This window comes from Ammodytes marinus (genome assembly GCF_949987685.1).
Source record: "Ammodytes marinus genome assembly, chromosome: 24".
Taxonomy (NCBI): Eukaryota; Metazoa; Chordata; class Actinopteri; order Uranoscopiformes; family Ammodytidae; genus Ammodytes; species Ammodytes marinus.
In genome coordinates, this window is record NC_137228.1 from 10,039,019 (window position 1) to 10,053,848 (window position 14,830).

General features: G+C 42.3%; 1 protein-coding gene across 4 annotated transcripts in view; it reads right to left on the reverse strand.

Annotated features, from left to right (window-relative positions):
• Positions 1-6: 6 nt before the first annotated feature.
• The window catches only part of dock9b (dedicator of cytokinesis 9b), a 51,361-nt gene continuing 36,537 nt past the window's right edge, over positions 7-14,830 (reverse strand). For all 4 annotated transcript variants that reach the window (XM_080052753.1, XM_080052750.1, XM_080052751.1 and 1 more), the window contains exons 27-52: positions 14,376-14,522; positions 14,159-14,242; positions 13,931-14,042; positions 13,638-13,816; positions 13,374-13,481; positions 13,057-13,168; positions 12,696-12,826; positions 11,104-11,218; positions 10,931-10,997; positions 10,650-10,697; positions 10,038-10,174; positions 9,540-9,655; positions 9,326-9,463; positions 9,047-9,229; positions 8,829-8,942; positions 8,416-8,631; positions 8,263-8,320; positions 7,479-7,585; positions 6,720-6,842; positions 6,299-6,412; positions 5,323-5,469; positions 4,453-4,663; positions 3,587-3,777; positions 2,205-2,305; positions 1,682-1,820; positions 7-1,149 (exon numbers count right to left, since the gene is read on the reverse strand). In XM_080052753.1, the coding sequence (XP_079908879.1) occupies positions 1,033-1,149; positions 1,682-1,820; positions 2,205-2,305; positions 3,587-3,777; positions 4,453-4,663; positions 5,323-5,469; positions 6,299-6,412; positions 6,720-6,842; positions 7,479-7,585; positions 8,263-8,320; positions 8,416-8,631; positions 8,829-8,942; positions 9,047-9,229; positions 9,326-9,463; positions 9,540-9,655; positions 10,038-10,174; positions 10,650-10,697; positions 10,931-10,997; positions 11,104-11,218; positions 12,696-12,826; positions 13,057-13,168; positions 13,374-13,481; positions 13,638-13,816; positions 13,931-14,042; positions 14,159-14,242; positions 14,376-14,522 (3,315 nt within the window). In that variant the 3' untranslated portion in view covers positions 7-1,032. The remainder of the gene's footprint in view (positions 1,150-1,681; positions 1,821-2,204; positions 2,306-3,586; positions 3,778-4,452; positions 4,664-5,322; positions 5,470-6,298; positions 6,413-6,719; positions 6,843-7,478; positions 7,586-8,262; positions 8,321-8,415; positions 8,632-8,828; positions 8,943-9,046; positions 9,230-9,325; positions 9,464-9,539; positions 9,656-10,037; positions 10,175-10,649; positions 10,698-10,930; positions 10,998-11,103; positions 11,219-12,695; positions 12,827-13,056; positions 13,169-13,373; positions 13,482-13,637; positions 13,817-13,930; positions 14,043-14,158; positions 14,243-14,375; positions 14,523-14,830) is intronic.

A 14,830-nucleotide genomic window follows, 5' to 3' on the forward strand; every position in this document is an offset into this window, starting at 1 on the left:
ATTGAACAAAGTGTTATTACAGATTTTATTTATTTATGTCTTAAACATATTTACACGAGCTGTCATTAAGTATAAACTTGCATTTCAACTCAGATAATAAAAAGGCATCTACATGACAGACCAAAAGAAACAAAAGTGGGTAGATTACAAATAGTCACAACCCTTGTCTTGCATTGCAGTCTGTTTTCTAAATGTCTTTGGCAAGAATGGGGTTTCTGTGCAGTCGGTTGCCTTGGTAACAATTGAAAATATTGCACACATTTTTTTTTCTTTACAGAAAATATGTTAAAACGCTGTAGTTCACTTGGCTTTCGACATTTTTTTTTCTTGATTTCAAACTCGGCCACTGGTCTAAAATAGAGTGAATTGTTCTTTCAAAAACGTCCCAAGGTAAGATAAAAGATAAACTCTGAATGCATACTGCTGTAACGGGGTTGAATGGAAAAGCATAGAAAAAGGGAAAATGTAAAAATGTAAAAATACCGCCCATCAGCTGAAGAATGTACTGTACGTACGGTTACAGCAGTGGCATTTATTTATTTATTTCCATTATAAACCTTCATGAAGCACTCACTCACAAAGATAAGGTGTATACTTTGGGTCAAATCCAAATACTAAAGTGCCTCATGTTTGTTACAACATCTCGTGGGTGGAGCTTAAGACACCGGGACAATTAAGATAAGCTCCTGTTGTCAGTCACAGTATAGAACACGCACTTGCTGTGTCATTCCATGTGCTTGAGCCCATCTCACATAGGAGAAAACAAACTAATGGTTAACCGCCCAAATCTGGCAATAAGTCACTGATCTCAAAGTGTTGAAGTCGGGGTCTCCATAGGAAACAAGAAGAACACTGATTATAGGGACAGATCGTCCAATTTTCCAGCTCTTGAGAAAATACATCATTGACCAATGGATGATGGCTTCGGGTTCTGTGCTTGGGCTACTTATAATGTGTCTCCTGTTGACTGGCAAGGAGTTCAATCAGTGGTTAGTGGTGAAAAAGGCATGATTCTGGTGTGAAACGTCCCGCTCAGAGTATGGTGGTGGAGGCAGGCGAGTTGGCACTGGTCGGTGTGCCACTGATGGCGTTGAAGATGCCCATAGAGTCGGACAGAGCGCTCCTCGAGCCGTCATCCACTGGGTTTATCTAGAGGAAAAAGAGTCAGTTAGATAGTTTAGGAAGTGTTTTTATCTGTAATGGTTTGAAAATGACACACACAATTTAATTTTAATTTATGTTTAGGGACTGTTGGAAAATTATTTGAGGGGGAGGGTTAGTCTCAAATTTTATTTCCTTGAAATTATTTGTTGCATTGCATTTTCTGCAGAAGAACACATCCTGTCTCTGTATTTGGGTATTATTTCCCTCACTACATTTGACTACTTGCAAATAAAAGTCTGTTATGTCGGCCACAAATGTGTTACTTTAAGATATGAAAAAGGATCAAAAGAAAATATTAATAACGTAAAAAAAAGAGTAGGCTACAACCAGTTACTTTAAATGACAAAAGCAGCATTACCATCCGATCTGATCAGGCCAGCACAAAGAGAGCAGGAGATGGGAGAGAAGGTTAGTAAAAGAGCAGAAAACCACAGTAGTGGACAATCTTTAAGGTTACAGTATTTGCATACAATAACAGCTGATATTGGTCTTTATGGTTTGGCAGTGGGGTTCCTACCTGTTCATGCATAATGTTGGACAGCTCCCGGGCCAGGTCTCTGTAGCTGGCCTTCATCTCGTCATGATACTCCTGCTGGTCCTCTTTGATCAGTCGCTCGTTCACGCCCAGCCCCTGACCACAGGCGTCCACAAACTGCCTGAGGAGAGACGCAACGCCAATTATTAGTGCCACTTTTGTGACCAAATCCTAATATGCACGCATGATAGTGGATGGATGCTAGCGTTTTTGTTATTTTTGGGGGAAATTCTTCAAACAGATGTTTACACATTAGTATACTGATAGAAACATTTCCCAAATGCAGCGTGTCGGTGTGTACTGTAAATAAATCAATATATTTTTAAGTATAGTGTGTTTTTCCAAAGAACTACAATACATCCTACAACTCTAAATACTGTCTACCGGTCATTGTCACTGTTGTTTTTTGTGCACAACATAAATTGTACTGTGACGATAAAAGTACCGAAGATAATTTGAAGTTAACATTTTTACACAAGCAAATGTGTCTATCATTGACAAGTACCTGAACACCTCCTTGAGTTGTTTAACCTTGTTGTCGGGATATTTCTTGGCACTACTGTCGTCGAGGAAGGCCCTGGCGTAAGCAAGAGGACCAGCGTTGACCTGGAAAAACAATGGAAAAAATGTAACTTACAGATATCATCATGAAACTTTGCCAGTTGATGACTTATATCAAAAAATTTCTTTTTGCATTAGATTTTTTTTCAGAAGTCTTTGAATAAATATGCAAATTTGTCAATATGTAACTAATTATGCATATCATTTGCAGTCTTTATTTAATTCCTTCTGTTGTAACATTCAAAATAGTGTTAATTGCTTTAGAATTGTATGTTTTTTCTTTAAATTACCATGAAAGAAACATGTTACTGAAGCAAAATAGACATAAAATCTCAACATTTTGCCTGCATTGTTTCAGCTTAAAGCGGCAACGAGTAACTTTTAAATATCTTTTAAACAGCCTCATGTTTCCTCTAATAATCATAAATTACCTTTAACAGCAAACGAGACCATCAGTGCAAAGAAAGACGTTTTTATATAGTTTTTATTACTGCATTTGATCTGGTCGTACACCCAGTCCGATTTTCGGTTCACGCGTGCATGCTCTATGTTCACATATAATTGGTCACAGATTTCAGTGTGGCGCAGGGACGCGATTTGAGAAGCCTATCACTCCAGGTGAGGGAAGGGGAGCGGGAGCCTTGTTTGATACAGTTGTTTGTCGTCATAATGACTGATAACGGGGCTGAACCATCAAAGAAAAAAAAGAGAATGCAATGAAGAAAAGCTAAAAGGGAGAGTGATAGTCGGGCGGGAGGGCGTTGCCAAGCAACGTATACACAATTTCACGCAGCGAACCTAGACTGCAGTGTTTACTCCTAAATGAATGAGCGGTAGCCTACTAAAACAAAGTTTACTTTGCCTCACCAGCATCATCAGATGACCATTATTCATCTGAAATAGTCATTATTTACAACATAAACACATTACCTCATCGTGATCCATACTAACTAACTGCCATCTCTCGTTCATTTGCTTTGTGTGAGGACACGGGGACTCGTTCAGCTCCGTGAGAGGTGACAATGCATCAACTCATTGCAATCAGGTGTGTTTAGCACTTACTGGCATTAGTTGATGCTGTGTCACCCATAGACTCACGGAGCCGAAAAGAGTCCGGTGCCCTCACACTTTCAACACACGGACACGCACCATATTGCTTCCTGATTATTTGAATCTGCACTCCCTGCACGAGCTAGAAAACAGCTTCACGACAGCTGGCGTCGTAATAATACTACCGCTTTTGTTCAAAGGTGTCGCCAACGTGCCGACTTACTCGTAGTAGCTTTAAGGCATGACATGAAATAACAACATGATCCTGGTTTGCACCTGAACACTGATGCTGCCCTGCAGTTTGAGCTGCAGGCGGATCATGTCCACGTCGGAGGCCGAGCACAGCAGCCGCAGCTCCCCCACCTTGGCACTCATCTCGTCTATGGCAACCTCTATGGGACTCAGGTCGGTCTGGTGCTGGTACATGACCGCAATACGCTTCTTCACATAGGGGAAACAGTGGGTGGCTGCACACACACAGACACACAGTGTATCAGGGATTCAACAGTATCACGTGACAGCAGCAACATACATGTGCACGCCTGACACATGTAAACATTATAGATTGTGTGTGTAGTTGTAATCTCCACGGTAACATTCAAAAGCAGAATATTAACCATGTTCTACTGTGCATGTCAACAGTGTTTTGAGTGAGTCCGTCCCAGGGCCGAGTCACTGTCAGCCGGCGTGATTATTAACAAAGCGAGATAGCATCTGAACTTTGGGATGAATTGGACAGAACATCAATAAACCTCACCTAGCCTTAGCTGATTAACATTACAGGCCTAATAAACAACAATAACACATGGCAACTCTTATTTGTTGCTTCCTGATCTGCAACGCCTATAAAAGTGTCTGGGAAGTTTAAAGTAGTTTTATTGTTTTGCTCCTGCTGACAAAGCTATAGTGTGTAGTTTATTTTTTTTTAAATTAATGACGGTTACATTCAAGCCATCACCAAACAAGTTTATACAAAGTCGATTAAGTCTATGAGCTCAAAAAAAGGATCTCAGTATGGCAGTGTTTATAAACAGTGTTGTCCTCATTACCCAGAATTCCTCATGGGGGCAGCAGAAGTTACGCGCTATAGCTTTAATAACAACATTTTTAACTGCTGCGATCATTCTCATCCATGGACCTACTGGTGAGAACAGTCCGCCGTTTACACTGCTCCTCCACCCCTCCCTGCTTCTTGCCCGACACGGTGAACGGTGTCTCGAAGACAAAGCGCCGGATGTTGTGGCTCTTCTCAAAGTCGGTCTTCCTGTCCTCCAGTTCCTTGTCGTCTAGGTAGGGCGTGACATGGGTCACCTGGATGTAGGCGTACTTAGAGTCTAGGTCCTTTGGGTTCACCTGTAGGCGGACAAGATGCAAAGATATTTCATTGTGACTCAACCATTGAAAGCCGTAAAAAATACCCTGTAGTTGGGGAAAACCTTAAAGCTATAGTGCGTAACTTTTTTATATAAATGAATGTCTGTTACATTCAAGCCATTGCCAAACGAGTTAACACAAAGTTGTTGAAGCCTATCAGCTCTGCAAAACACTGGGTTTCTCAGTATGGCAGCAAACTGGGTGTCACCCCCGGGCATTGGGGCAGTAGCTCAGACAAATCCCAAGAAGCTCTCACGAAATGTTTCAGTTGTTGATTCTACTGCTAAGAAAGAACATGGACGTACAGCAGAAGGTTTCAAATCTCTGCACAATCACCGAAGATCTATCTAATGTAGATGCGCCGTCAGTGTTGTTGTACTTCCTCAGAATTCCTCATGGGGTCAACAGAAGTTACGCACTATAGCTTTAAAGCTAAACGGTTGACATTTGGGGAATTTGGAGTCTTTTTTAATAGTTAACAAATTAATAGTGTGTGATGTTCCCATTACTTTTCTGAATGCCATGACCCCTGCCTTATAAACCTTCAATGAAATGTTCTCCCAAGACCGCTGCAGAACCCTCAGGGGTCTACCATTTCGTCACAGTCTTAAAACACACACACCCAAATGTGATCCCACCTTGCCAGAGTCCTGAATGATCTTGACGTTTTCCTGGCCGAACTTGTCGGAGTAGAGCTTCAGGAGCCTCTGGGAAATCTCAGAGAGAGGAGTGAACTTTGGCTCCTTGTAGATGTATTCCTTTCCATCCTCATCCTCGAAGAAGCCCTGTGGAGGAGAGGAAGGCAGTGTCGTGAACGAACCCTGGGCCACTTCATTGTCAAATAATGAACTTCCAACTGATTATTTTGTCATTGTATCTAAAATGCACAAACCAGAACTTGTTTTCAAGGTGAAAATGAAAACTAACATTCCTACTGTACAAACCTATGAAAATGAAAAAAATGTGCATGCCAAACATGCAAACTTCAGATGGTAACTTAACAATCTGTTTAAGGTGATAATAAGGCATAGATAACAGTTAATCGCTACTCTGTTACTCTGAAAAGAAAACAGATTGGTGTGTGTGTGTGTGTGTGTGTGGGGGGGGGGGGGGTCCCAGGTAAAAGGCTCATCAAGGGTAAGGTTAATGGGCACATAAGACTTCAGAAACTTGTTATTTTGCTTCAGGGAAAAATACAGTAATACAGCTAATTAAGATAAAAACATGCTATAATATCTGTAATAAACCTCTAAAAAACCACTTTTGGGACTCAAGTTCTTTTGCGCTACTGTTTTAACCAGCCACCATAGAGCAGAATCTAGTAATTCTACAACTACATTTTCCACTTAATTAACTAATGGGCGAGCACAGCAGGCCAGCAAACACACACAGCTAAACGGTTACACACTTACCGCGGCCTTGGAGGGGAGGAAAAAAAGAAGAGAAATCTCAATTAAAAAGAGAGTTTTAGTTGGGGTAGATTAAAATTCGAAAGGTTCAAGTGTGTGTGTAAGGGATTGTTTCAATGGGGTAGCAGTAAAGCTAGGCAAAAACTGGTTACTTCTTTTTTGGGGGGGTAAGTTTTGTTTTGATTGTGAAAACTCTGTCCCTTACCTGTCCAAAGAAGGCCACTCTGAAGTATGTGCCCAGCAGTCTTTTGCCAGAATGCATCACCTCCATCACTTTAGTATAGGCACGGTGGAGTGTATCGTACAGGTGGGTCAGTTTCTGGTCCACAAAATGACAAAAATTGTAGAAAATTAGAGATTTTATACATTTTGAATGAAAGTAAGTAAATCTAATACACATAATCAGATGTGGCAGTTCATTCTAACTTTTTGGCCACTCACTTCTTCTTTCATAAGTTACAGTCTCACTTTAAACCTTTTCATTACCATTTACAACTTCTATATACAGGAATGAAAAAGTAAAGACCCACTTGTTGTGTTCTTTAAACATAATTAGCATTCATGTATCTATTGTTTTTTATAACTTTTTCCGAACTCATGCACACCATGTTTTTGGGACAGTTTACCTCAAAGTCTCTGCGCTGCTCGTAGATGGGAATAATGAGCCTGTAGACATCAGCGATGAGCTCATAACGCTCCGCCTTCCAGAGGCCGTCAGCACACTCCTCCAACAGCTCCATCAGAACCTCCTGACCACACAGATAAACCCATGTATATTACACTCTCCCCGCCTCCCTGCAGTTACATAGAGGGACATTTCTATTTGTTTTGATCTGTTTAGTAAGCCACGGTCAACTTAAAATTAGCCTAATGTTCCTGAAAAAAACACCAGACGTGGGAGGAAATGCGTCTATATCGTGTCCTTTTTTCTTTTATTGGGGCATGATACAGAGCCCAGCTCGTAAAGAGGAAAGGGTTTTTCGGAGCAGATGGAAGGTGAAATAGCCTTTTCATTACCTACAGATCTGTTGACCGAATCATAAAAAGCTTGCACTTTCTCAAGACATCCCTTTCAATTTCACATGGTTAATCGTTTCAACAGAAGGCCCGGGTTCCAACCCTGAGCCCTTCTCAGATTTCCTAAGACTATCCTGTCAGCTTAGTATATTTCTAAATGAACAACACAAGTGCCATGCCTGGTGTCAAAGTCTACAATATTTACACTTCGCAGAGCAATTGATACTCTTACAGAAAGAGAGAGAGAGATAAGAGTGTCACGTTCGAATGAGGGGTAAAAAAACATCCTTAATGTTTGGTCACAGTGGGGTGGCTGATACTCAAAGCATGGGCAAAGCAACAGAACAGGTTACTATACAAGGCCATACCTCGTTGAAGTGCACATCCTGCATGCCTACGTCCTCCATCATGGCCGCCTCCTCGTCGATGTTGGGAGTGATGACGCGGAAAGCCGAGCAGCCTTGCCTGAACATACCTAACGCACGCGTAGATAAGATAAAAAGAAAAGTTCATCCAATGGCAAAATGACAAAGTAGGCCATTTTACACTGTAGGGGCAGATATGAGGCCTGATGTGCTGCACTCTGTAAAAGGAGTTCAACCCTGACAATAAACTGATGTCTTTCATAAAATGTCTTGTCATATGTGGGGAAACAAGGGAGGGAATCTTATCTCGGGGAATGCAGCGTTGGAGTGTTTTTAACAGGAATGAACTGGTGACCCTTGGACGAGTGCTCAGGTGGAAGATGGTGTATGTTGCTGTGTGTATGCTGAACGTGGAAGTGTAGTTAAATAACTGAGCAGTGTAAAATGAATATGCGCAACAAAAACAACAAAAAAAGTAAAGAAATATTTAAGATTACCGTTTGCCTGCAAATCACTTGATCATCTTATTTATTGAACTAATTTGCTGTAGTACATTCAGATTAAAACATTTGGAGAAATCTGCATGAATGAGTGCAGACAATCTATGCACTTGATGTGTAAGATATGAGGCGTTTGTATTAATAATCAGTACACATCAAGTGAATTTAAATCCATTTTAAATCAGTTAATTTTAAAATGATTTCGGTAGGCTCTTCTTTCCAATGTGTTGACCTTTATATACCGTTAAAGAGAGGCAGGACATCACAATCCATTACGCTCGACTAACCTTTCCTCCACAGGTACTCTGCTACCAGGGCTGCAACATGCACGTAACACATAGCTGCCTACGGGTGAGGTAAACAAACAGAGACTAGTCACAATTCAGCACAGTCAAGTTAGCACAAAAATGCCAAAGTCTGTGACAACCAAAGATAGCTACCTCTGAGAGATCTCCGTTCTTGTGGTGTATGCGGGCCATGCTGTCCAGCCAGGTCTTGCGGAGCTCTGGCGTGCTGGTGTAGGACTTGGCCAGGCTGTACTGCAGGTCCACCAGCATCTCCGGGTCGTTCTCGTGCTCCTTCATCTGCTCCGTGGCCATCAGCACCGTCCTGATGCGCTTGGTCAGGTCCTTCACATCTGAGGGAAATGCTGTGTGCTTCAATAGAAACACAGCAATGGATAAGGCTTATATGGCTATATTTGCATTATAATACCAAGGTAGGGGTTAGCAACAAGTGGCAGGCACATTTCAAATGTTAGAATATCCATAAAATGATGGGTTTATGTTATCCCTTAAGGGTTTTCTTTAATACGTATCATAATGTGTATCATGGCACTGCGTCCACCCCTCACCTTGATGCTCTTGTCGCTGTTGGCACAGTTGTTGATGATGGACAGAGACTGCTGGAAACGAGTACCACCAATGCCAATGACATCAGCAATCAGCTGACTGACAGCAATTACCACCTATAGGTGAGTAGAGAGAAGGAACAAACATAGTCAATACAGAACTACAAGAACATGCTTAGCATACTCAGGACACATAGGAAAGGCCATGTAAGAACACTTACTTGCAGGTGTGTTCGTACAAAAGACTTGCGTCCGGTATAGTCAAAGTTGCTTTTCATGAGGAAGTAGAGAAGGTGGGCGGCGTCGCTACGGATGGAGCTGAGCTTGGAGTTACAGCACTTAAGGATTTCGTAGCATAGAGAGGCACACATGTCGGCCCGGCCATCAAAGAAGGTGCATGGGAACTGGAGGACACATAGGGGAAATATTGGAATTTCAACTACCTGCTTTAAAAGGTATGGTTTAATGAGGTGGTACGTTTGAAAGGGAGACTCATTCACCTTGTAGATGAAGGTCCTGAGTGAGGTGAAGACCTGTTTGAGGGCGGCCTCAGACTGGGGTATCTGCAGGAAGCACAGGTGGACCTGGAAGACTTTCTTCATCAGGGGGTTGTGTCCGTGGTCTGAGTTGAGCTGGGTCTGAGGACACAGGAGAACGTGAGGGCCAGCCAACTCATAGTGTTAACTCACATCAATGGACTGTCACTGTTATTACCTTGAATCCCATGATGAAGATGCTGAGCGTGTCCAGCACAGTCAGACACACCTCTGTAGACACATTGGCCTCCAGCAGGCACTGGCTGCTCACGTCTGCGTCCATATGAGAGTACACTGTGTGGAAAGCGCACAACACACAAGGTCACTGTTAAACAGATAACGCTTTTATTGGAGCAATAAAAGTGTTTTTTTTCTCAACATAACATGGCACATCGTCAGCTTGATTAGCTTGTTCAAGTTTAAGGAAAGTGATAAGCTCTGTCACTGTTACTGCAACGTTTGTTGCTCTTGCCAATTGAGGTGTGTGAATAAAAAATGATTGCACTATTTGTCAGAAGTTTAACACAAAGCTACCATCTGTATTGGTTTATTTGACTAAATATTTTCTGTATTGTGATTTATAGCAGAAGTGGTTGGTTGCACCTCTTGGTAGAAATGATCTAAACTGATGTTCAATTGTTTTTCTGTTGCCTATTTCAGAAGTACAAGGGCTTACTGTTGCCGAAGGTGTGAGAGCTCTCCAGGGTTCCCAGCTGCTGCAGGCGAGCGTGCAGGATCCCCGCCCTGTTACGAGACACAGGCAGAGTCAGAGACTTCCTGTCTGGAGCTACAAGCCCTGCTCCCTCCTGGCTCCTGTTGGGAGAAGAGAAAAAGATATAAGTGCATATACCAGAAAAGTTTGGATGTCAGATAAAATATAGTAACAAAACAACAAAGATAAAGAGGCATACAAAGGATCAATTCAAAAGAGGAAATGTAAAACAAAACCGCCATAGACAGAAAGACAGCAAGTACATGGATAGCTAGAATTTAATGTGTTAAGAAAACCAACAAATAATGCATTTAATGAAGCAAAGTGAGACAAAAAGATATCAGTCTCTTACCCATGCAGGAGGGGCCTTTAGCCAAGACTTTACCCACAAAACAACTTTGCAGCAGTGTTACAAATGAGAGAACAAACCAAAGGCAAGGGGGTTAAAAGAGTCAGTAAGCATTTCTGTTTGTAAGAATGCGCATGGCTTAGAGTCAGATTATTGCATCGATGATGAACACAATTCATAAATTCAGCATCAAAATGAGTGAGATAATGTATATCTTTGGACCCAACCTGACGATGTATCGCTTCCCCATGTATCTGAACTGATGGAGGCAAACTCTGCAGGGAAAAGACGAGCAGTCAGAGATCAGTACTAGAGTTCACACTTCCCAACAAACTTTTTTGAGAACAGCACAGGAAGCTTGTGGGATATTCAAATATTTCACTATATAATAAATAAGGTGATGTTGCATTAGAGTGGTTAGTTTCTGCAAAAAATATTGTCTATGGATTTGACCCATGTGTCAGTCTGAACTGCACATCATAATGAAAAGGCATTGTACTGTACTCACTCTATCAAGGTAAAGAAGTCCATAAGTTCCAATGGGGCTGCTTTGTTCCAGTATGCAAAGAGGGCCTCTGAGGTGATGGTAAGAAAAGTGTAAGAAAAGATTAACTTTGGGGCAGGTGTGCATGTCAACTTGTATGAAAGATCAATTACAGTGACCCAGACAGTGTGTCCTACCCTCTGACATGCTCTTGAGGATGTGCAGAAGACACACAAGTAGGTTTTTGATCTCGTCCCGATCCAGTTTGTCACAACGCAGCACACTGCTGCCCAGAGCCGACGCACACTGGTTCTGATGTAATGGAAGAAAAGCATGGAGAGAGAGAGAACATAAGAAAGAGAACATTTTCGCCCTTGTGCAAAATGGAAACTAGAAAAAGATAACGAACATCACTCAAACAACACAAACTTCCATGATGAGAAATGTCAAGTATTATCCACTGAGAGGGGGAAAATACAGGAGAGGAAAATGAAAAAGCACGTATGCTGCAGCAGCTCTGTGCTTTGAGATAACAGCATCAATTGCAGCTTTGAAGAGAAACCATTTACAGTTACAGTGCAGCTTCCGAGGAAATAAGTGAAAAAAGGTCAGCTCAACCTCGGCATTGGCAAAAAACAAAAATCACACACTCCCTGTTGTGGGACACTCGGAAGAGAAGAACGTTGGGAAGGGGTTTGGACATATTGTACAGATATCTGCAAATATTTTGTTTTCTGAACTGGAATTCGCTGACACAATAAATATTAAAAGTATCAGATCTTGTTTACTGAAATAATTTACCAAACACGAAAAAATTGCTGGATTCTGTACAACTGGACCCAGAAAAGTATCGGGTGGAGAGGTCACACAGTACAAACTGAATACTTGTATAGGTATGTTTTCCCCATGATTTCCATCCAAACTCTGGCATGTAGCTTGTTTGTCATTATCAGTGTCACTGTCTTGCAGCGGGTCAGGCACAGAGAGGAGGGAGAAGTCCATGGTGAAGCGCTTGGTGGCGCGGCTCAGAGGGTCCAGTCGAATAGGGGGAACGTTGACAGAGTGTCTCCGGGTAAACCTCTCCTTTTGCTTGATATGTTGAGAAGTTAGAGAGCAAGGAGAAGGGGCGCGGGAGCTCTGGGGGGGAGGGGGAGGTGGGAGGAGAGCTTAAGATAAAACGTATGGGAGTGCTGTTCAAACTGTGTTTTGTTGTTATTGACTTTAATTGCTAATTTTGGTTTTCATAGACCAGGGGGGCTTGTATCAAGCAACTAGTTCAATTACGTCTGGCTCCCTTGAAGGTGGAGTCAGCGATTCAGGAGAATAGTTTAAATAGTCAAAATCACTTTTTTGTCAAAATCCGTGAATATCTCCTCACATTACGCTACCTCTGTTTGTACTGGGTTAGGACACAGCCTAGGCTCTGTAAACGGGCATGTTGCTAGCTATGACGGGCCCCCTTTGTTTGCATACCCTTTTGTTTACATAACAGATTACAGAGCCTAGGCTGTTTATTAACCCCAGATTTGTTTTCAGCATACATCCACACAGTACGGACAGTTAACAGACCGTGAGGAGATAATCATTTATTTTGACGACAAGCATTCTCCAGAATCGCTGACTCCACCTTTAAAGCTACGGTACCGCCATCATAAACCTGGACATCACATCAACAGAAGTGTAGTAAGAAGCTGTGAAAACAGTAGGAATTCTAGATATTATTATATAAATCAATGTACAGTATTTTAAATATGATCAACACCATCAACACATTCCAGTATTCTTCTACCTTCTCCAGGGAGTTGGTCTTGTCACTGAACTTGTCCAGCAGGCTGTTGCCAGAGTCGGTGGACACCAGAGAGCCTCTAGAGTCGGCGTGGTGAACTGCGCTGACGTTGGGAGTGGAGCTGTGAGGGGAGGCTGCAGGGAAAAAATAGTCTATGTTTGTTCCATGTAAGAAGACAGGAGAAGTAGTGTTCAACTATACAAGAAGATGAACAAATGTTTAAATAATTGGCAAAAGTAAAGTAAGTCGAGGTTCAACATGGGAAATTAATATGAGTTGACAGGACATTTTTAAATGCGATCTTGGATGATTTAAGTTGGTTACATTGGCAGTTGATGGTAAGATAGTGGAGTGAAGATTTCACCTGTTCCAGAGATGACCCCGAACACATCTTTGTGAAGGGCGTTTTCTATGCAGCTCCCGGGTTTCTGCGGAGTCACCATGGAGTTGGGGACCAGGGAATCCTCCCTGGCATTCTGGGACAGAAAGCAGTCACGATAAAAAGCGTTCAACTGAAGATAAAATACTAATATTGCCTAGAAATATTAATAGACTGATATATGTGACTTGTTACATTAAAAAATAACCTGGCAATTTAGGTTTTGAAGATAAAACAAGTCTTGCTGGAAAATAGAGAAACATCTTGCTATTCAGTTTTCTACCACTAGGTGTCAGGCTTACATTGTGGTTGCTGAGGAGGGCCGAGTCCTTGATGTCAAGTCTGTAGACATTCTCCTGGAGCAGGCCAAACAGAGGGAGGTAGAGGGTGACAAGTCTGGCCTGCTGGCTCTGGAAAGACAATGGGTACTTATGAGTCACATGGTAAAAAATTGTAAATAAATTAAGCTGCTTTTACTTCCTAGGTATTCTAAATCTGATTCATTTCATTAAAAAAGGGGGTGGTTCAAAGTACAGTTAAGGGGCTCCAGACGCTGTAGAACTCACTTTGGCAGCGTAGCGGTCGTCAAACGTGTGTTTGATCATCAGGCCCTTGAGCACCTGGATGGCGATCTGACGGATCTCTCTGAACTCCTGCAGAGCCCCGCCCACCTCACGCAGCAGCAGCCCGACAAGGAAGTGGTTCCGACAGAAGTCATCGGTCAGGGAATAGTCCAGCTGAAGGTCTGTGGCAGGCATCAATCAACAGTCATAACCGGAGGCAAAGGATAAAAAATAAATAAAAATAAATAAACTGAAGTATCCTTAGGTGAAAGTGGCATTCAGTGGGCATGATTTACCTTGGAACCTTTGAATTCGGCCTTTTCCAAAGGGCATGGGCAGATTGAGGGGGACATAGTGCTCGTGGTTGCAAACAACCCGCAGGAACTCAAACTTGAACTCATATAAAGTCTGAGTAGAAAAGAAAACATTTTAGAGAGGCTTATTTTGCTGTACTTTAGCTGTAAGTTCATGTTTATTAACTTGGGATAAAACCGTCAAAGTTGGTAGCAGGTTTTTTTTTTAACCTTTGGGTCTCCAGGTACAAAGCAGTTCATGTAGTTGTTGATCTGCTTGAACACGAAGCCTCTGTCCATGAATGTGAAGCAGCGCTGAGTTAAACAGGGGAACACGTTATTGGAGCATTGTCTTAAAATCATGTTAATCATTAAACATACATTTCAAAACTAATCTACATATCAAAGGGCAAAACACTGCATTGCAGGCACTGGGACGATTGCCAACCTTGATGAAAACTGCCAAGCTGTGGTTGGCATTGCGAGCCGCGTCCAGGTTGTCCTTGTATTTCTGGGTGATGTGCGGCATCAGCATGTTCACTAGAGTCTCCACCGCGTGGTAGAACGAGGCTGAGAAACGCTGGTGTCTGGACAGCTGGGAGAGGGGAAAGACAGGGGCCCTCATTTATCAATTTTGCGTGGAAACTGGTGCAGATTCTGGCGCAAATACCTCCCTACGCCAGGTGTCGCGTGGTATTTATCAAACAGTCGTATCTCGCCAATCTCAGCCTACGCCAGGCCATTATTGATAAATGCGGCGGCTGAAAACGATTATACCACGCCCCTATATTTTCTCAGTTTAGAGGCCTCGCCCAGAGGTTTTACGACATGGATATGCGAATTACGGCACAGAAGAGGAATTTATCTGAAGTAGAAATTGACAGAATAACAGCGAAAGTAGAA